The following is a 22,153-nucleotide window of genomic DNA, read 5'->3' as shown; positions in this document are numbered from 1 at the left end:
CCCCTCAAAAACTCATTTTGGGGGCTCGTTAATGCTGCTAAAGTACTGAACCCCTATAGTTCAGCCCCGTAAAAGACTGACGCGCTGATTTTAGTACTGTAAATTTTAAGCGCTGGGGCAATCGGTTTTGTAGCTGAAGGGTGGAGTTCCTTTGTTAGGGCACCAGCTAGTTGTGCATGTTTAATAGCCAGCTGATTAGTGTGAGGTTTCTAGTCTAATTTAGAACCCAGTGTTATAGCAAGGTAGGAGAAGACTTGGGTCTGCTCCAGCGTAACACCATTCATAACCACACTCCCTCTTACAAACTTATGCTTGTGCAGCACCATAAACTTTATCTTATTCACATTAATGATAAGACCATGATCCTTGCAGAACACCTCAAAATGCACAATAGCCTTCTGGAGGCCTTGCTGCGTTTTAGAGATTACCAGGGTGTCATCTGTAAACATTAGCAGAGGGATCATCTTGCCATCGAGTTTGGGGGCATCAGTGGGATGGTTCTTGAAATACTGAATCACCCTGTTAATGTAGAAGGAGAAGAGTGTTGGTGCTAGCACACACCCTTGTTGAACCCCCCTGGAGATGAGAAACCTATCAGTTACTTTCCCTTGCTGTCCCCACCGTACTAGGGCAAAATTTGCATTATGAAGTTTGATTAAAAAAGCCAGTGTAGCGAGTGGCATACCCTGTTCAGCAAAGGCGCTCCACATCTTGGCACGCGGCACTAAATCAAATGCCGACTTAAGGTCGACAAATGCAGCATATAACGTGCCTCCTCTAAGGATTACCACCCGCCAATAAATTAAAACAAATCTGAAAACCTGATCAATAGTGCTCGTATGTGAGCGGAACTCAGCCTGAAGAGGAGACAAAATGTCCTGCTCCTCGATCCAGCCTTGGATTCTGCTCAGGACGAGCCTGGCGATCACCTTGTTGATGCAGTCTATTAAGCTTTTGGCCTGTAATTTCCCAGGTCTGTGCGATCCTCCTTCTTATAGATCGGGATGATCTCAGCACCCTTCCATGTGTCTGTTATGAGGGAGCCTTTTGCAATAGTGTTGGCAAGGGACTTAATATGAGTTACCCACACTCCCCTATCATGTAAGAACAGGTCAGCTGGTACACAGTCCAACCCGGGCGCTCTACCATTCGGGACCATGTTAAACGCTCTTTCGACCTCCAACTTGGTGAAATGTAGGGGTATGATGTATTTGGGGATATTAGGGAGATCAGGGCACAGCTCTAAATCCTGAGCTGGGGGGTCGAATTGGGTCGTAAAATGCGATACTCACAGCTCTGGTGGTACATGGTTAGATGGTTGGTCCCTAGGATTCCCCTTCCCCCATTTGACCAAATCCCAGAATGCTACCATATTCCTGTCTCTGCTAGCATGATACAACTCCATCCAGTGCTGCTCATCCCATACCCGTTTTGCGTCATAGTGCGCTTTCTTGTACGCCACCCTAGCGTTTTTAATCCTGTCCCGGTTTTTGGTTCTTATAGCCCTAGCCAAGGCTTTGTAAGCATCCCTGCATGATTTCCCATAAAATGTTTTCGCCATGGAATTAGACCTATTCTTCACATGTGGTACATTTATTATAAAAAAGCCCTTGAGCTTGTTAAAATATTCAGTGTGGATGGGAATAACTTTAGACACCATATCCTGCTGCGTGACACATTTTTGAAGGTCAGCTGTAGCCTCAATGGCCAACTCACTCATCACAGCTAAATTATCCTCTTTAAGAAGGCAGTCGACTATTTTACTCTCCTTGTGTCGTTGGTGAGGAAAGTGTCAATACCCGCTGGGCAAGCTTCTGAAGAATAACTTCCTAAAAACTGAAAAGACAATACAAGCGGATTGTGGTCACTTTCCACCCTTTCCAATACGACCATGTCCTTAATAGAGAACCAGTTTTCCTTGTTAAAAAGGATGAAGTCTATGCGGCTACTACGCAATCCATTATTGAAAGTGGGAGCTCCCTGCTTATCGGATTCCGTTCTTCCATTCACAGCCCTTAGCCCCAGTTCCAGGCATAATACTTTAAGCTGCAATGTAACCTCTGTTCCCTTCTTAATTGGGGGTAGGGACAGTTGCAGAATGTCCCAAGAACAGTCTTCCTCCAGAGTGAGGTCTATGTCATTGCTATCAAGCGGTTCAAACCAACAATTGAAATCTCCTGCTACTAAAATGTTCCCCTTTCCATTGTAAAGGTCGAGATGCGAGTCTAACAGGCAATGGTATCCAAGGCTTTACCCCCAGGCTTCCCCCTTGCTTAGATATTAAAAATGAAGAGGTCCTTACACTCCGAAGTTTGGATTTTAATTATTAAGATGTCATCACTCTCGGTGTCCATCTGTTTGACTTGGTAACTGTCATCCTGTCTCACCCAGGTGGTTAAACCCCCCATCGGTCTACCCCACAAACTGGGGGCAGCGGGCTTAAAGAAATTTAAGTAACCTTGTCTGTACGCTGGTTTGACTAGCCATGTTTCCTGAAGTATTATAACATAGTTACTTTTTAACCCTGCGATGTTCCATGAGACCAAAGACAATTGTGTACAGCCAAAGCTTAGATTACTGTGTTGGTTGTGCCTGCTTTCACCAGGGATTACAATGGGGACAACTTTGCCTAGCCCTGGACGTACAACAGCCTTTGAGTCCTTATTTGTACTATTATCCACCCCTATGTGATCGATAGTGGATAACATTGTGGCCCCTTGGCTCTGGTTATTCCTTATAACTATGTTCTCACTAGGGCCCTGGGTTATACTCACACTATATATTTTGCGGTCTGTTTTGGGAGGCAGTCAATCGTTTTCATCCAGTGTGCTAAGCACCTCAAATCTACTGACCATCGAGACTGCACAAATGGTGGATCCTGGCCAGTTCCAGGTTGGCCTCAACCTTGCTGACCTGGGATGTGTATCAGATCGGTAGAAGTATCCCAGCTGGAGAACACAGCCTCAGTAATAATCCGAAGGGGGGGCTCCCCGAACCAGGATACACCGAACCATGTTCGGGGACCTGAATCTTAACACTACACAGTCCCTATCCAAACCTTTTTGAGAATGGCCTACCCAAGCTACCCTTCTCACCATCTTAAACTCACTAAAGAGATGGTTCCCAAGCCCTGTCTTGATATTCAAAAAGTGGAGGGCCTTATTCTTAAGTGAGGACCATTGCTCCTCTTCTTGATGTTGTAGTTTTGGAACATTTACTAAAATAATGGTTTGTGAGGTCGCCTCGGGTGGAAGATGTAAGGATGCTCCTACCAACAAAGCGCTTCCCAAGCCCTGGGGTCTCCCTACTGGGCCCTTTGGCCCTTCCCTACCTTTTGGTTTGTATAATGTAGGGGGATTCAGAGGGGTTACCATGGAAGATGAGGGGCAGGCTATGTTGGAGCGTGGTGGTCTACATAGAGTTCTTGTCTCCCTAACGGCTGAGTCTTCAACATGTCTGTTCCCAGGGTTAGCAGGTTGATCCTTAAATATGTGCTGCTCAATATTGCTCAATCTTTGGTCAATTACTCCAAGTTTCACCATTACGGGGTTAATCAGGGCTAAAAGTTGTTCTTCCAACTGTTTTATGAGGTCAGACTGAACCCTTGGGGAGTCATGATGACCTGTCACCAGTGCGGATGGATTATCGCTAACCTCATCCCCCTTGGTGCTATCCAAGTCAGTGGGTATAGCCATAGGCTCTCTCGGCCCATGAGCTGCATTCCTGTTCTTTGCCTGCTTTGAGATCTGGTGACTAGCTTTTGGGGGCACTAGGCGCTTTCCTTTTCTTAGACTGATCGTTACCTTTAGGGGCTTGTGATGGCCTTAGATGCCTAGTGCGGGTGTTTGGTGGGGAAAATGAGGTTGGGCAAGACGAATTGTCCATTTGTGAAGATTGGGGAGTACCCTGCTGTAGCTAGATATAATCCTTAGAGAGATTTGGGGGCTCGTAGCTACAGTGACATTGGGCTCTGGCACTAGAACTTGCTTTGCAAGTGTATTTAGTGGGTCTAAGGAGAGCCTCCGTTCGGTGAGCTCAATCTCGTGTATTAACACGGATTCTGCCCGCTTGAGGAAGGCATCTAGGCTCCCCATCACTCCTGCCCCTGTCCCCCCCTTGCGTGCAGTTTTACTCATGGCCTCGGTGAAAACTTGACCGAGATACAATTTAGGAAATTAACGGAGATAACACAACTAAATAACACACCTTGATCCTTCAACTTGGACTCTCCTTTCAGCATGAAGGAATGTAAGAAATACCCCCTTAAGTCCAGTCAGAGTCAATTGCACAGGCTTACTTCAAATCCAGGGAAGATGTTGGAGGGGTGGCCCAGCCCAGCCGCTCCCTGCCGCTGACGGGCGCGGACGGGCCCGCCCTGTGGCCTGGCGCTTCAACTGTGATGCGATGGTGGGCGTCAGGTGACGGGAGAGGGATGATGGGAGTTGTAGTCCCCTCCCCTCCACTATATGGCTGCAAGGTCCAGGGACTGTTTGAAGACTGGGTGGCGGCAGAAGCTGCGATTGTAGCAGACCCCCGGGTGTGTTTAAGCAGGGCAAGTAAGTCCAAAATCACCTGGGCTTTGCGGGCATCTCTAAATCACATTTGGTGTCTGGAAATGGACTATAAGAAGAGGAGGTTGAGATCCCACAACTGTGCCATCTGCCAAGCAGCCAGACAGGCTGTGTGAAGAAGGGAAGCTCTGCAAAACTTCTGCTTGTGACCACAGCTGGGAGTCAAGGCCTCCTAGTCTCCCTGCTGAGTGAGGGGGCATCACCCAGGGAAACCAAGACCACCTGGTCTGGAGCATGGAGCACCAGCGCCTGCCTGCTTGCCAAGCCCAGTGTGCCCTGGGTGCCCTTTGAGGAGGGAACAAGGTCCAGTGGGGAGCCTGGTCCGGAGAATTCCTGGCACGAGGTGTGAGGAGACAGCTGCTGCACCAAAAGGGTTGTTGCCCATGTGCAGAAGCAGGTCCGCGACCCCCGTATGCCTTGTGAGGGTTGCCATGACAATAGCCATGAGGTGAGTGCAGTGCAGGGAGAGTGAAACCTATATTGCATAATTGCGGTGACCTCATGTGCCAGGAAAGGCCACTGGTAGAAGTTATTTCTCCGAACAAGTTCCGTGACCTTTGCAGGCCATAGCGGCAAACCTATCTGCTAGGAGGGGACACAGCAGTATAGAATTCTGTATAGTGTGGACTGGTGCCCTGTTTGGAGGTCCCATCACAACCCTGTATGCCAGAAGGAGCTGCCAGTTCTGAGTGAGTTGTTAAGTTCAGTACCCCACCAGAGAACTGAAAGCTGTGACAAGTGGGTTGAAACAAGCATTGAATACTGCCCGAACTGTTCCTTGGACTGAGAAGGTCACAGAGAAGTACATCGGCACGTCATTGGGACCAGATTGGGAGTGCTAGAATCCACCACACCCTCCCCCCGTTTGGGGAGGGCTGAACTTACCATGCCAATGGAAGCACAGGACACCTCTGATCGCTGCTGGAGCTGGCCACACACGCTCAGGGAGGGCCTTCACCTACTGAGTGCTGCTGCACTTCCTGAGCAAAACTGGAGCATTGAGAGTGCCTGCAGCTGGGGCAACTGCTGAGACGCTGAACGCTTCTTCACTGTTCGAGCGGGCAAGAGTTGTTACAGGCTTATCGGAACCTGGGGGACATGCTGTTAAAGGTGCTGCAGCGCACAAGACACTTATGACTACTTCTAAGTTCTGGAGTGGACTCTTGAGTATTTACTACTATAGTAGGCATTCCCTGGATGTGGTCACCAGAAAATGGGGAACAACCCCAAACACATAACGAGGAGCGGGTGGGCAGGGATTTACCAGTGAAACACAATAGTCCTGATCTCAAACGGATTGTGTAATTTTTTTTTATTCTCTTTTTATTAAACAGTTGTGATGGTACAGTGGGAGGCAGTAAAGCCAAAAAGCAATAAAATACAATGGTAATACGACTAAGGACCCTTTTTACAAGTAGAACACATTCTCTGCACAGCATTAGGTAGAAAGAAGATCAGTGTCCAGCTCCGCTCTACGCAGTTCGACTGATGGAGATATACATAGTTCACCACGCGATACATTCCACTTAGCTTATTTGTGATCCCATTTCCTGGGGCAACCCCTGTGCTTAAAAACATCCTGCTACGCAACCATGCCAATATCAGTATCATTGGCCCATTTCTGATATTTAGGCAAATCCCCAGCTCCCCACACCTGAGCTATAATCCTCTTAGCAAGGACAAACTCCAATGATGCCCATGTGCCCTTAGTTTGTGTAAAGTAAGTAGCCTCCCACACATTTAATAAAGAAAGTCGCGGGGGTGGGGAATGTGTTTCCCGCTCACTCTCGTAAGTGTAGAGATGATTTTCACCCAGTATGGCTGGATATATGGGCACTCCCAAATCGTGTGGAAATATGTAAACCCCACTGTGAATATCCTGAGGCAACCAGGATCCTGCCTGCGCCCCATCTTGGCCAGTGTATGTGCAGATAGGTAAGTTCTGTGGAGGATTTGGAGCTGGATTAGGTGTCTCATTGGAATAGCAACTTCCTTTGGGGAGGAGAAAGCTTCTTGCCAGTCATCGTCCTCTAGGTTCCCACGCTCTGATTCCCACAGCTGTCGGAGATGTACCAATGGGCCTGGTCTATTGTTCATTAATTGACGGTATGTGAGCGATAATTTCTGCAGCGATTCTTGGATACCTTAAAGCAGTAGCTGCAATGGGTGTTAGTATCCAACATAGGGGCTCATTAGGATGGCGGGTGGACTTTCGTCTGTTTGCCACCCTAGCAGTGTTGGGACCGGCCGCCAGTGGTGCGGAGGACCCGCACTGGCGATTAGGATGCCACATTTTGTCTCAGCTGGAAACCGCAATGCGGACGAAATGGCAAAGTATTGGGCTCTTGAGTCTTGCACATTTAGTCAAGAAGAACCATGTGAATCTGACATTGGCTCTGTTTTAAATATGTTGCTGAGTACAATAAACACTTGAGAAGAACCAGTAACCAAGAAGGAAATGTGGGTGAGGTCTGGATGTAGAAGGAATCAGGATAAGGTTTGAGTTTCTACAGATAGAAGACCTGTTTTACCTGATGTTCAAGTTTCACATATGGCCAGGCATTTCTGTGGTCCTGTCACATGGTCACATTCGGATCGAGTGAGAACACCATCATTTTGCATGTTCACGTTAAATTGACATCTTTTCTTGAATACTGTACATGGACATCTGACACTCAATTCCTTGCGTTCCTGAACAGGATAATATTCTCTGACACTGCATTTGCTTACATTTCCACTTCAAAGGCATACTATCACACCACCTTGAACATTTTGTACAGACGCCAGGTAAACTACACAAAATGTTGTCTCTTGCCTAGTCCACATGGCAATAGAGCTATCAGAATAGAATAAAGAATAGCAGCCTGAATGGGGCTTCAGCATGGCAGCCAGCATTGGTGTTATTTGTTATATTAGCATCATCACTTCCTTATTTAGAGGAGCATTTCACTGACACTGTGAGGTCACTGTATGCCGGAATTCTAGCCCAGCCAATTCCTTCTCACCTCTACGAGGGATGCGCAGATCTCCGCCTCGACGGGTAGCCTGATGACACTTACCCGCAGGTATTGGGAATTTAGATCACCCTACAGGGATTTGGCAGATCACTCACCCTAGACATACTAGGTTAATTAGCGGTAGGTAGGAGTATAACATATTACAGTACTTATATGCCAGCATAAATTCACTGTTATAGCACAATGGTGGAGTTATTCATTTTCTTCACTATTCTCATAATGCTAATTATGCTATTCTGTTTTCTTCTATTGATTATTACAGGGCATGTCTTCTATATAAGAATCACAATAATTCAATAAATACTGAAACGCTTTGCTGACTATTTCTTGGATATCTCTTTGAGTGTGCATGAGCAACCAAACAAAAATGTTACCACCATTCTTTGGAGAGTCAGAGTTGGCATGTTCTGTGTTGCATAATTCATGTGTGACCTTTCCAGGTTAAGGGTACAGATGGTGCACTGTGAGATAGCAGAACTTAGGCCAACATATCCTTAAGGTGTGCTCAGAATCAGTCTCACACAATCCTGATTTTGTGTTGTCCAACAAACACACAGCTTTACTTGGGAAAGTATATGCCGTATAACAGTCCTGAGCAAGAGTAACAAATGAAATCAAGCAGCTGAAAATGTGAGTGTAAGCACTTTGGCTTGGAAGAGTGCAGAGGAAAGAGAAATGTCTTACAAAAGATGAGAGACTGAGAACTGTTGTATCAAAATAACACATCCCAGAAATGATTAGAGAAGAAATACAGCCAATTGAACAAAGTGCTAGTAACAGCGAACAATCTTGTGCAAACATTTAAACTTTAATAAACTTTTATGGTTTAAAAACGTAACCACTCTCTGTCTTCCTTGTAGAGCCTAATGTGCTTTAGGGTATTTAAATAAATTGATTTGTTGAACAGTCTCAGTTTCGAATTTCGATTCATCAAGTGGCACTTTATAGGCCTTGAAATTTGTACAAGTCAAAGCGCTAACACAGGTTTTCATATTAATATAAGGACATTTGTGCACTTTTTAAATTGTTGAGAGAAAAAAATTATTATACACATCTATCCAATTTTAAAGTAATGAGGAAAATGGAGTTAACCCACAGGAAAAAGGGACATCATCTTAAAGCACATTCATTCACGACGAAATATCACCAGCTTGCAAATAAAAGCTATGCAGGTACACAGACGTATGAACAGAGAGGAACTTTGCACACTACATGTAAGCAAATAATTAGAAACTCCAAACTACTTTGATTGCACGTGAATGTCTTTAGAAACCCTTAGCTACCAGCCAACCTAGACACCTGTAGAGTCTGGAGCAATTGATGTTTTAGTGAACAACATGCCGTTGCATGTGTCTTGCATATGATGACGTAGTGGCAGCATGCAGGAGAACTATGCGCATTGCCATTGCACTTCTATTGTGAACTGGAATGCTGCTCCTGGGGTTCCAGACTCAAGTAATGGGCTTTACTTGCCAAACTGAACACACCCACACACTGCAGCTGCAGTACTCAGGAGTCAGGGATTAGAGCATCAACAATTATTAGCAAATGGAGCTTTCCTCCTGTGACCCACAGGGAAGAATTTATTAAACTGAGATGTCCTTGTTCCTCACATACCAAGGCTCAGCTTAGCATAATTGTAGGAGGTGATTAGGAACGCTATGTTCTTGTTTAACCTGGTACATAATCACCTCACAAATACAACTTAAGGAAAATCTGCAAAAAAACACTGAAAAACAATATTTAAATTGAGCTCAACGTTTCAAACGTAAAACTAACCTCCCACCTGTTGCCAGTCAGGTCAGTGATGATGTCAGTTTATCACTTCGAGGCTGATCAGGCACTCACCGAGAAAAGCTGGAAGAAGTTGATCCTGGAGACATGGCATTTCCTGGCTTTACTGTACTTTGGAAATGGTACTGGCACCTTGCGGAGGTACTGTGAGAAAAGGATGATGAGACAAAAGGTCCTGCAACAGAGAACAATGCATCAAAACAGAGAAGGGTGCACGTTTAGCACTCATCATCTCCACACTGGAACTGGAAGAAGGCCACACTGGAAATGGGTGCTTCGTCACCTGCTAAATCACATTTTTAACCTTCTCACCCACCACACCAATAAAGGGATACCTTGGGAGTGATGAGGAATTTTATCTAACGTCACACTCCCCTAAACAACCTTCTTCATAAGAGCTCCCTGAAATATGGTCATGCCCAACCTGACCTTTAGGAGTCAGGGTGAACCCAATGATGTAGCATGCCACTACCAGAGTTGGTGAGGGTTCCATAAAGAAAAGGGTAGTTTCCCTTTCTCACTATAATAAGAGTTTTGTATAGATGTGTTGCATCCCAGATCCCGCACAGTCATTTATGGAGGCGTTGTCTCTCCAAAAGGGGTACCCTTAGGTTAGCAATATTTGACAGGTGGGTGTATCCCTTCATCTTCACTCCAGAGTACCTCACTACCCTCTAGGGGCCAATAGCTCTTTTGGACCTTAAACCTCCTTTGTTTTTGCATGTTTCAACACCTGAGCTGAGTGGCTGTATGACACAGTAATGACTATGAGTGTACAAAGTTGTGTAGTCCACAAGAACAGTTTCAAGACCTTTAGTTTCAATAAGAATGTATGTACTATAAATACTAACTGGGGATTTCAGTCAAGCCTCTTTCTTCATTGATCGGCTGTACTGTAATTCAAATTTTGCTTCTGCCCACCACACTATACAGCAAGGGAGACACGGTCAGCCCATTTCAGCACCTGTTTACTTGACAGTGAGTTATGGCATTCTGCTCTTGTATGATGCGCATATCTGCACACTAAGTCGTCTCCTTCAGCTCCAGGAACTACTGGGGCACTGTGTGCCTTTATTTATAAAAAATATGCAGTTTAGCTTTTAGACAATGCTTATTTTACTGAGACAATAGGCTGACAGCTCCCCCAGCATTGCTACCAGGCTCCTCATGTGCCACTTGCCATCATGAAAAAACTAGTCAGAATAAAATAAGCATTTGTAAAGCTGAAAGGTCAGAAGCTAATGCCGAGCCTATTGCCTTTGCCAATGATTGCTACGTATGCTGGCATTTTTTATTTTTTAAAGGGAGTGAAAAAGAAGATGTGCCAAAGAAACAGGGATGTTTTCCCACTCAAGGGTTGACTTGTGAGTTTGGAGAATGGATGGTACAAACATTTATAGGAAAGAAGTCATTATCCACCCATATTTAAAGGAGGAAGGAGAGCCAATCCCAAACATTATAAGATGATAGCTTTCCTGGACGTCGAATCCAAACGTTACTCCTGTCTGTTGCTTGAAGAGCTGTCGTCCTGGGCACATGAAAACCATTGTCTACCTTTTAATCAGACCGGATTTGTGGCCATATCAGGAACAGCCAGGGATCTGCCCGCTTTATCTGTATTGACGGAGAAAGCAACAGTTCTAAGAATGCCACTCCATTGTTGCTTAGTCAACTTCAAGGCAGCCTTTGACTGGGTGCCCAGGAGTCTGCTATGGCATAAACTTCAGAAATGGGGAATCCCTCTTGCCCTCTTAAAGGCAATAATCCAACTCCACTCAAATACTTGGCTTCTAATAAGGCTGGGAGAGGGATCTCATGTCTCAAGAAAAATACAAATCTCCTGCGGTGTTAAAGAAGGATGTGTGCTGGCTCCCCTCTTTTTTAACCTTTTTATTTCTGAGTTATCACAGCTACTGGACAATGTCAACTCACGCTCTCCTCAACTAGGCGGATCCTGCATAATCTGCTATATGCAGACAACCTTCTTTTACACAGCCACACAAGGGTCGGTTTACAGAGGCTTCTCGATCAGCTGCTTCCATATACAAAAAGTAATGACCTGTAATTAAACTCATCGAAAACAAAGACAATTTCTTACAGGAAATGGAAGCAGCCGAGTGGTGGGTGGCTTTTTAATGGCAAAAGCATTGAAACTGTGACATTCTATAAATATTTGGGGGTCTATATGACTAGAATTCGGCCTATTAGATCATCAAGGGGTTGGGGCTGGTGCCTTCTTCAAGTTGTGTAACAGACTGTGTAATTCGCGGGAAGGAGGTCTAGGCTGTGGCTAAAAATATCGGCCAGCCAAGTTGGACAAAAACATCAATGCTACCTAGAACACTCGCTGCAATTGCTTGACGTAAAGGAATACTGGGAATATCACCCACCCCAGTAGGCACTAAAAATATCCATTAAAGAAGAGTCCAATGCTGGTCTTTTCATTCTGAAAGGGCACAACTGCCAAAAAGAAATCATGCCTGGGCGATCCTTCGGGGTTAAAGCCCGGAGCAGAGGCAACCTTTTTATCAAGCACTTACGCAGTTCTATGGGAAAAAATGTTCTTGACCCTGAGGATGGGTGAATGGCCTTTTTTACAACATCTAACAGAATGGCCCAGGTACCAACACAGGGTCCGGGCACCACTCAATTGAGCATGTGGTATGTGTCTGTCTCGCCTTACTCAATGAATGCGGGTCGAATGGAACAAACTCGGAGTCAGATCGTGCCGAAAAGCCATCATAACAGCTGTGAATTCAGAAAACACGATGCTTAATATCTAGTTCACCAAATTCGTTACAAGAGCAGCTAAAAATGTTACCGCAGCAGGATTGCAAGTATCTCCGCTCCAGCCTGAACATTCTTGACGATACCCGAGACTACATTGAATATTCGAATCTCTAATGACAATCACCAAGTTTGCCTTCCTTTTTCTTCTTTTTCGTCTGTTTAACCCGGCCCTGTCCCTCCTTTTTAACAATGAAGTTTTAGCCCATGCTGGACCACACCCTTCATTAGATAAACTACGACGCTGGAAAATTGTGCACATTTAACATCCGGGACACTATGCCTTGACGAAATTTAGGAACATTATTGATTTTTAACTTTTGTATAAATGGTTCACCTTTTTAAGGTAAATTTTAATTCAGATTTATAGCTTTTGTAGGTCTGTCCATGCTGCAATCCAGGGCTAAGGGCAGTCCTGCGTGGTATAGAAAAAAACTCCTCCCTCTAAGCAGATTGCGACTGTTGTAGCGCAGGTTTATTTTCATTTGTAGGGTTGCACCATAATCACAGATAGTCCACATCCACATATATTCTTTTGTTGTATTAACATGCGATCTTAGAATGTGTACCTAAATAATGTGAACTGTGATGTGTTTAGGACACTTCAATGTAAATGTGAAGAAATCAACGTAGAAAACAGATGTTACTGGCTGGAACCATTAACGTGTGGATTTTGTGTATACAGCTGACAATCATTCATGTATTCAATGTGTTTATTGAACATATTGATTTAGATTTACATAGCAGTATTAAGTAAATGCATTCATAATATATGTATTAAAGTAAACTCTAAGTGACATCTTTCTTACATGAATTTCTGTAGGCCTGAAATGTATTCTCCTTGGGGGTTAATAATTGAATTTCATGTACACATTAGGTATTCTATTTCTTGCGCTTGTGTTGCAGGTGGAAGAATCATCCTTGTTAGTTGGAATAATGTCTTTGTTTTAGGAGTTAGGCAAGGAGAGGAGAGGATACATTGACCTATAAGGAGAACTGTTAAACTTTCTAACCGGAGAACGCTTGAGAATCAAGGTCATCTAGCCACTGCTCGGTGAGCATTGCTGCCCAATGGAACTGTAACTAGGAGGATGTGGCCTGGTCAGATGCCGTGACCATTAGTGCATCATGTGATGCCACCTGAGCTATTGATGTATCATAACTAGGAAAAGAGCCCGAGGACATCTACTTTGCCTTCGAAGAGAGAGCATCATCAGATTCATGCTGCATGACCCAACTGAAGTGGAGAGACTTCTAAGGAAGACTCCTCATGATGACACCTTAACCGACCCTGCCCCGCAATATGCTGAATTAGGGATGTCAGCTTAGTAGTAGTGTAGGGATAGATTGATGCTTTATTCTGCAGAATCTTCAATGCAGGGTAATATGGATTCCTGTGCCTTGCTTTTCTGTATCCTAATTCTCGAATGTTATCATTTTGTGCATGCTGCACTGACTTAACTTCATCTGTAGGTTTGGCATTGTATTAGTTCCGATGTATTTCTACACCCTCATCTTGAGGTGTCTGTATGTTCAGTTATTCTTGGCTTTGTAATAAACTGACTAACTTCATTTAGTAGTCTGTGATTCTTACTGACCTTAGTGAATTGCACCTGAATTGATTGACCTGCTAATGATTTCTCTTCCCCCATCCATGCTCTCATGCTGAGAAAAAGTACCATTGACTCGACGGTCTAGAGCTGATCCAGAACATGAGATCTTAGCTCCTTCACCATAAGAGGCAGAACCTCCAGTTGCAGGGAATCAGGTCTGGTGATACTAATCATCACCAAGCTATTTTTAAAGGGCCAAGGTTTTAACTTTGCTTACCACTGGAATAATAAATATTAAGGCCATATTGAGTGATCACTTTTAAAATGAGCCTTTATTTTCAGCTGCAATCTCTAAAAAAAGAACAAGCAGCACAAACATAAAACAAAAGTTCCATCAACTGCTGGGGATGATGTGGGACGGCAATCAGTTTTATAGTGAATGCACAGTTAGATATTACAATTCAAATAACCCTTTCTTTGAAGGAAAATGTTATGCGTTGGTGGAACGCTGTGTGGCCATGGGAGTTCTAGGCTATCACTGAAAACCTATGGGTCTCAGTATTTTAACAATAATGTTCTTTTTGTTCCTGGTCAGTGAAGAATAATTGCCAGAGTTCTACAATGTCTCCAGAATGCTTGCAAACATCCGCCTTTTGCCCATTAATCTCCTCTGCCCTAGTAGAAAGGTGGTGGGGCAAGTCAATAGATTTTGACTCAGGTACCTGAGAATCTGACAAATTGTCTCAAACCCCAAAAAGGTTTTAAACATTCAGAAAAACTAAGCAGTAAAAAAATGTAATGGAATTTTCACCCACAGGAAAGTTCAAAAGTGTGGAGATGGCCTGGTTAGAAAGCTGTTTAATGGTAGTGCTATTTGGGGACAAAGCGATAGTGCTGATTTTGGCTGACCTCTTCCCGTTCTTTGAAACCTTAGACCATGGAGTTGCCCATGTACGCTATCTGCACTATGACGAGGGTATCAAATGAAGCTCTAAAGAGGTTTGCTTCCTACTCGAAGCGAGAAACGCAATGGGCTTTTTTCGGTCTGGTTTATTGTGATGTGGAGTTCTGCAGGAGTCATGTTGTTCACCTCCATTATTTATTGTCTATGTGCATTGCTCAACCTCCAAATGAATGCCTGAGATCTGTCATTGAGGGTTTTTAGACAAACTCTATCAACATCTAAAGTATTCTTCTGACCTTCAATGCTTTCATTACCTCACATGCTAGTCCCAGGCATTACCAATATGAGTCAGCATGCATAAAATAGGCCAGACTGTCTGATGCATAGACATGTCAGCCTTGTGGCGGATGTGGCTTCTGGTGCTGGAATATCATGGCCAGAATATATTGAACCATAAATATTGTGATCTAAATATCTTTTACAAAAATATTGTCTCAATGGTGCAAATGACAAAGAATGGGACAAGAGTTTTTTCAACAATTTTCCGGCCATAGTTTTTCTGCCAGACAATATTTCTGTGCATGCTATTCTGACATACAACCACTTTCAGGGCAGATGTTTCTGATGGCAATGCCAGCTGAGGCTATGCTGCAAGAGATGTAGCAATTCCTCCACCATTGAAAGAGGTTGGGGAACCACCAATTTGACAGTGCAGCAACTACAATGATTTACAAACAGTCTTCAACTGTACCAAACTCTTAATGCCCTGTATGTTGTGTACTCATGATAGGTCTAAGACCCTAAATATTAACAGCTCACTGTGCTAATGCTGCTATGTTTCTGAAATAGCGCTAAAAAGCAAATGAAAAAAATAAAATGTTCAAACTTACAGGGCGGATATCCCCCAGTGTGAGCCTGCATCCTTGCCCGCTGATTTGTATAGAGGCAGAGAGATGAGACAAATAGTTGGGGCAATCGTCAATGGTCCAATAAAGCGCATAAGGAATCCAATCAGACCAGAGAAACCCATCACGATTTGGAAACACGAAGCAATTATTATAGCTCCTTGAATCTGTGAAGAGAATAGAAAGAGAGTAGAGACAGGAGTGGTGTGGAGTAGCACATGAAAAAGGGGGGTGGAATTTGAAATAAGCAAACAAAAAATAGCTTGGAGTAAAAAAAGGAGATTAAAGACAGAAAAGAAAAAAGTTAATTTTAACGATACAGAGGGTGAAAATATAGGGTAGAATAAACATCAAGGAAACACAATGTCACAAAAGGAGTGATTTAATGTGAAATAAAGCAAAACAAAGCAGTAGAGGGAAAGAAATAAGAAAGGTGTGGGGGAAATGTGGTTGAAATGGCAGGATAAGAATTAGTAGTGTGCAAGAAAGGAGGAGATAATTTGAGCACAGTGATCAAGTTGTGGTTAGGGAAAGGATTGTATAGACACGGCAGGAAGATGAAATGCAGTAAGATAAAGTTAATTTATTTGGAGGGTAAGAAGGAAGAAATGATTAATGGTCATATGGGATACGTAGGGCCTAGAAAGGGAGGTGACAATATAATCGAAGTAGGATTGTGGCATTTGAGAGAAAGAAGAGAGAGAATATAGGTGCTATAGTGACCGAGTGAAGGTCAAGGAAGAGCGAAATAAAATCGAAGTAAAAGAAGACTGAAAATTATCAAATGTAAAAGAAAATTGAAGGTAAAAAACAGAATAAGTCAATTAGGGTAGGATTTGATGACAAAGAAATTAAAGTAGAAGAAAGGGACAGAGAAAAGTTTATCGAAACAGGGAAAGTGGTTGTATATAATACTAGACAGAAAAAGATGAAAGGGAGTAGATGAGAGAATAATGGAGAGAAAGAGAAGGGATGTATGCAAGTGAGAGAGAACAAGATGTAATAGATAACATGAATATTTAGATAACATCAGTAAGTAATGCATAATGTGTTATTGTTCTGGACATTTTAATATATAGTATAGTCATGAGTGACTTGGGAGGATTCCTGTCAAGTCTAGTCAAAAACAAATGTGAGAAGGCTATCTCTATGCTTGGCTAGAGAGGGAGATCACGTTTCGGAAGGAGACCCAACTAAGGGACCTATTACGATATTGACGTTAGCTGGATGGAATTCGTCCATCTATTAGTTTGGCTGTGACAGCCCCATGGGCGGTCGGAAACAGCCATTTTTCCATTGCAGCTTGTGCAGCGGGTGAAAATGGGGCCGCAGCACAAGCTGCAATGGGAAAATTGATGTTAAAATAGTACATATTTATTGTTTGAAATTAAATATTTAATCATTAAATCATTACTTAGTATTATTAAACATCAATTCAATCAATCAGTAGATTTGTGGAGTGCTTCTTGTCACCCTTGAGGGTATCCAGGTGCTGGCAGGGTCCAGTAGATTAGCCGAATAGCCAGGTCTTCAAGGACTTTTGGAACTATATAAGTACAGGGAGGTCAGGAGATGAAAGGGTATCTTGTCCCATGTCTTCCCTGCTAGAAAGGTTAAGGAGCGACCTCCACATATGCTACATCAGATAAGGGGGTGAGGGTCAGAGAAAGGAAAGGGGAGCAGAGGTGTCTCTTGGGTTGATGGACGTTAAGGCAGTGTTTTAAGTAGGCAGGTCCTGAATTGTGTAGGGCATTGTATGGGTGGGTCAGGAGCTTGAAATTGCATCTTTTCTGTACAGGGAGCCAGTGGAGTTCCCTGAGGTAGGGGGTGATGTGGGTTCACCTAGTGATATCCAGTACGAGTCTTGCTGCAGCTTTCTCTATGGTCTGTAATCGTTGGAGTAGGTGAGCTGTGATCCCTGTGTAGAGAACATTGCAGTCGTCCAGTTGGCTAGAGATGAGGGCTTGGGTGATGATGTGTCTTGAGCTTCGGAGTAGCCATTTGAATATGTTACGAGGTATGCAGAGGATTAAGAAGCATAGGGAGGAGGCGGAGTTGTCATCCTGAATCATCATGGTTAGCTTGTTGTCCAGAATGTTGCCTAGGTTCCTAGTGTGGTCAGTGGGGATAGGAGTAGGTCTGACTTCTAAGGGCCACAAGGTTGTGTCTCATGGGGAGCTTTTGTGTCCGAAGATCAGTTTTTCTGTCGTGCTGAGTTTCAGGCAGTTGTCCTTCATCCATTTGGTGATGTCTTTCATGCAGTTGTGGAAGTTGGTATTGGTGGTATCTTTGGTGAGCGAGAGGACGAGTTGTGTTTTGTCAGTGTACAATATGATATTGAGTCATTGGGTTTTGATGATGCTGGCCAGAGGTGTCATATAAATGTTGAAGAGGGTGGGGCTTAGCGAGGATCCATGAGGTACTGCAAAGATGATTTCCCAGGGTTTGGAGGTGAAGGAGGAAGGTAGACTTTTTGAGTTTTTCTGGTGAGGAAGGAGGTGATCCAACTGAGAGCAGCTCCGTGGATGCCTCTGTTGTGCAGCTTTGTGATCAGTGTGTGGTGGAAGAACGTATCAAAAGCTGCTGAGAGATCTAGGAGGATCAGAGCTGCAGTCTCTCCTCTGTTGAGTACGACTTGAATGCCATCCGTTGCTGCTAAAAGGACAGTCTCAATGCAGTTGAGTATGAGGTTCCGTTCCAGGTATGAGAGAGCTCTTGGTTGCTGGCTTTTTCTGATACTTTGGTCGGGAATGGGTGCAGGGAGATCGGTCATAAGTTGTTGAGTTGGCTGGGGTCTGCCAATGGTTTCTTTAATAAGGCATTGACTTCTGTGTGTTTCCAGTCCTCAGGGAAGGTGGCTGTGGCAATTGAGGTGTTGAACAAGGTGGTGAGTACATGGCTAATTCTGGCTGTGCCTAGGTTGAAGATGTGGTAAGGTCATAGGCCAGTTGGGGCCTGTGAGTGGACCGAGCTCATGATAGAGAAGGTGTCCTGTGGGATGAGCTGAGGCCATTCAGTTAGTCATGTGTCTGTGATGGTAGAGGGTTGGTCTGATGCTTGAAGAAGTCAGTGACCTTGGGCTATGGTTCAAAGTTTCTGTGGATATTTGCAATCTTGTTGTGGACGAAGTTTCCAAGGAAGAAGTTACCAGCTAGCCTGCTTGGTGGACCTTATGTTGGTGTTGTTGCAGATGGGAGCTAGGCAGTTGGAGCAGTTGGTGATCCAATTTTTGAAGTTTCTGACGTTTAAGTCTAGATTGTTGAAGGAGATGGGGTGGAAGATGTTGAGGGCACTGATCCATGTGTCCTTTGAGACTTTGCTCCAACTGCGTTTGGGAGCGTGGGCAGACTGGGGGGCGGTGATATGTGAGCTGGTGATGCCTAAGTGAATGATGGAGTGGTCAGTCCAGGAGAGATCCATGGTGTGGCTGTTCCTGATGAAATCATTGGAGGTAAAGATGGGGGTCTAGCCTGTGGCCTGCGGTGTGCTTGGGGTTGTGACGAGGTAGGTGAGTTCGAAGTTGTTCATGCTGTTGAGGTGGTTAGTAGTGTTGATGACACTGTGGTGGTCGAGAAGGAAGTTGAGGTCACCGGGGAAAATGTAGTTGTTGGAGTCTATGGCGAGGTGGGCAATGAAGTCAGAGAAGAAGTTGAAGAAGGCTGAATGTGGTCCAGGAGAACAGTAAGCAAGGGTGTTCCTGATGGAGGTTATGCTGTCTTTTTGGAGTCGGAAGTTGAGGTGCTCCACGGCTGGGGTAATGTCGTCATTTGTGGTAGTGCATGGGATGATTCCTTGTGTATGATGGCGATCACTCCGCCAGGCTTGTTGATGTGGTAATAGTGGGTGATCTTGTATCCTTTGGGTTTTGCAGTGGTGATGTTGGGTGCGGAAGTGGGGTTGAGCTAGGTCTCAGTGAGGAAGAGGACGTTGGGTATGAGGCAGAGAGGAGGTCTCATATCTAGATGGTGTGTTAGCATACTGAGCTTGTGTTGAGAAGGGCGCGTGGTGCTGGTGTTTTAGTTCAGGTGGTGTCTGTGGTGTGTTCGGGGTGGTGTGGTACATGGGCTGGTGTGTGCTGTGGCACGTGAAGTGGCAATTGGTGAAGGGAAAAGATCCTATATAGAGTGTGGCTCGGAGCAGTGGCAGTGTTTGTTGCAGCCTTTGGGGTCGAGGCGATGGTGTATCAGTGAGAGGTATAATTAGAACCAATTGGAAAGTGATTCCGCACTCAAATTATTTTGTGTGAATAATGTGTTTTGAATGTTCGGTTTATTTCGTTTAGTTCAGTGGTGCGTAGGTAGGTTACCCTACTGAGCAATAGGATATTTCCAATGTAAATGTCCCGTGTGGTTCCTGGCACTCAAGAATCACTCCTGCCTCGCACTCCTTTATATTTTCCTTAAACAGTTAGTCCATTCAAGTAAGTTTTGTTCATCATATTTTATTTTCAATCGTTATCATTGTTTTCAATACTCATGATTTCTTCCTTATGTATTATTTTCATACCATGTTTTGTGCATTTTATAATTCCCAATGCATTTCAAGCAATAAAGCCCTTCCTCAGGGGATTCTTTCTCTGAAACAGTTAATATAAGAATTTTTTTTTTTTATTAAAACTTTATTGACAAATAGACGCAGAAGTTATTTTCATCAATTTCACTGCTTGCATCCGTTACATATTGTCTCAGTATGTCTGCATAGATGGATAAGTTACAGGACAGATCGGTGTACAGGATTAATTTTCATAACATGTAAGGAGGAAAGAGTTGCATATAATTCCTTACAGAATCACATAGTTCAACATTCCACACTCAGATCCAGTTCGTAATTCGCCCACCTATTAAAAACTGCAATTAGTTCTCAGTGACTTCTACGTATGGAAAGAAAATGATTTCTACAAAAGAACTTAACTAACGTCATCACCACCGCATATAGTTGTGTCCTTTCATATACTGGTGTCATCCACTGCATAGAGCTCATACATTGGTTCAGAGTTTACAGTTGCTGCTCCCTCCACTCCCACACAAATCAGAGTGCCTCATACCATTCCGTCCCCATTAATCGTCCTCCTCCTCTGACTCCAGATCTTCATCCTCCGGCAACGGGTCACATGGTTCTCCCCTATATTTATTCCATGGTGTCCATATTTTATTCCATTTACGCGGACAGGCCCGCAACACATACACTGCCCGTTCCCTCACCATGAGGAGGTCCATATTTCTAACCCAGCCCGACACTGTCGGCAAGTCCGGCGCACCCCATTTTTGCGCTATGTCTCTCTTTGCCACTGTCATAGCTAACGTGGCCCACAGCTGTTCATATTTGTTCAGGTCAGTAGGATCCCAAATGTTTAACAGACATTTGCGGGGCTCAGGCAGGAGCGAAATTTCAAGGGCCTGGGAGACTGTTCGCGTAATCTGTTTCCATACCTCTTGGAGTAATGGGCAGTCCCATAGTGTGTGTAGCAGGGTCCCCTCCTCCCCGCAGCCCCTGAGACAGAAGGGGTGTGGTGTTCTCTGTATCCTGTGCAAAAGTGTTCTGGTATAGTAGGTGCGGTGTAGGATCTTGAGCTGAACCAGCCTAAACCTAGCTGAGATGCCCACCTCCCTTGGTGAGGCCAACGCCTCGTTCCATTCCGAGTCGTCCATATCCCCCAGTTCCCCGGCCCATCTCTCTCGGAGTTTCTGTGTGGGGTCCGGCAGGTTATTAATCAGTTTTTTGTATGTAAGGGAGGTTGCCTTCTGTTCCATAAAGTCAGTTAGCAACCTGTCCTCCAGTGGAGAGGATTCCGGGAGTACTGTGTCAGGAGGGATTGCGTGCAGTAGGGCGTGCCGGATTTGCACATATCTGTATGTTTCATTGGGCCCCATACCATACTGTTGTCGCAGTTGTGAGAATGCGACCACTGAGCCCTTATCCCAAAGGTCTCCTACAACCGAAATTCCTATTTGGTCCCATTGTGCGAAACCCTTACTGGCTCTTAAGTTACCTAGTGATTTCGTGTCCCACAATGGCGTCATGTTTGTAATTTTCCCCTGCCACCCGAGTCGTGACTGCGCTGCATGCCACAGGGATACCGTGTGCAGCGTCGGACCGATCAGTTTTCGGGCCCGTGCGCGATTGTACAGCACCGCAAGCATGCCGTCCGTTCCCAGCTGTGACCAGTCCGCTTGGTACGCGGGGTCCCCCCGCGGGGCGTGGATCCATTGATTTACTATCTTAAGCTGGGAGGCCCAGTAATACAATTGAAGGTTGGGTAGTGCAATCCCTCCTTCGTACCAGCTTTTAACTAATTTATCGTGAGCTATACGAGCTGGGCCATTGTCCCACAGTAGTGCAGACACAAGTGCTGCGACCTGTTGGAAGTAACGTGGGGCCACCACATGAGGAGTATTCTCCAACACATAAAGAAATCTAGGGAGAGCCATCATTTTGTACAGTGCTCCTCGCCCAAGGAGGGTTAATGGCAGGGTGGCCCAGTATTTAACGTCTGCACGGAGACGCGCCAGGGGTGGCACCAGGTTTGCGTTATAAAAGTCCGTCGCATTAGTGGTGATAACAATGCCCAGGTATTTAAATGAGCCGGACGCCAATTGTAGGGGGCAGTCATCTCGCAGTGTCG

General features: G+C 44.6%; 1 protein-coding gene across 2 annotated transcripts in view; it reads right to left on the bottom strand.

Annotated features, from left to right (window-relative positions):
* Positions 1 to 22,153, bottom strand: part of LOC144799842 (solute carrier family 23 member 2-like) — a 533,849-nt gene that overhangs the window by 201,013 nt on the left and 310,683 nt on the right. For both annotated transcript variants that reach the window (XM_078671540.1, XM_078671460.1), the window contains exons 5-6: positions 15,517 to 15,698; positions 9,437 to 9,557 (exon numbers count right to left, since the gene is read on the bottom strand). In XM_078671540.1, coding sequence (XP_078527666.1) covers positions 9,437 to 9,557; positions 15,517 to 15,698 — 303 coding nt within the window. The remainder of the gene's footprint in view (positions 1 to 9,436; positions 9,558 to 15,516; positions 15,699 to 22,153) is intronic.

Source organism: Lissotriton helveticus, chromosome 1_1 (assembly GCF_964261635.1).
Source record: "Lissotriton helveticus chromosome 1_1, aLisHel1.1, whole genome shotgun sequence".
NCBI classification, from domain to species: domain Eukaryota; kingdom Metazoa; phylum Chordata; class Amphibia; order Caudata; family Salamandridae; genus Lissotriton; species Lissotriton helveticus.
The sequence above is the reverse complement of the archived record's forward strand: the minus strand, read 5'-3'. Positions and strand labels throughout refer to the sequence as shown.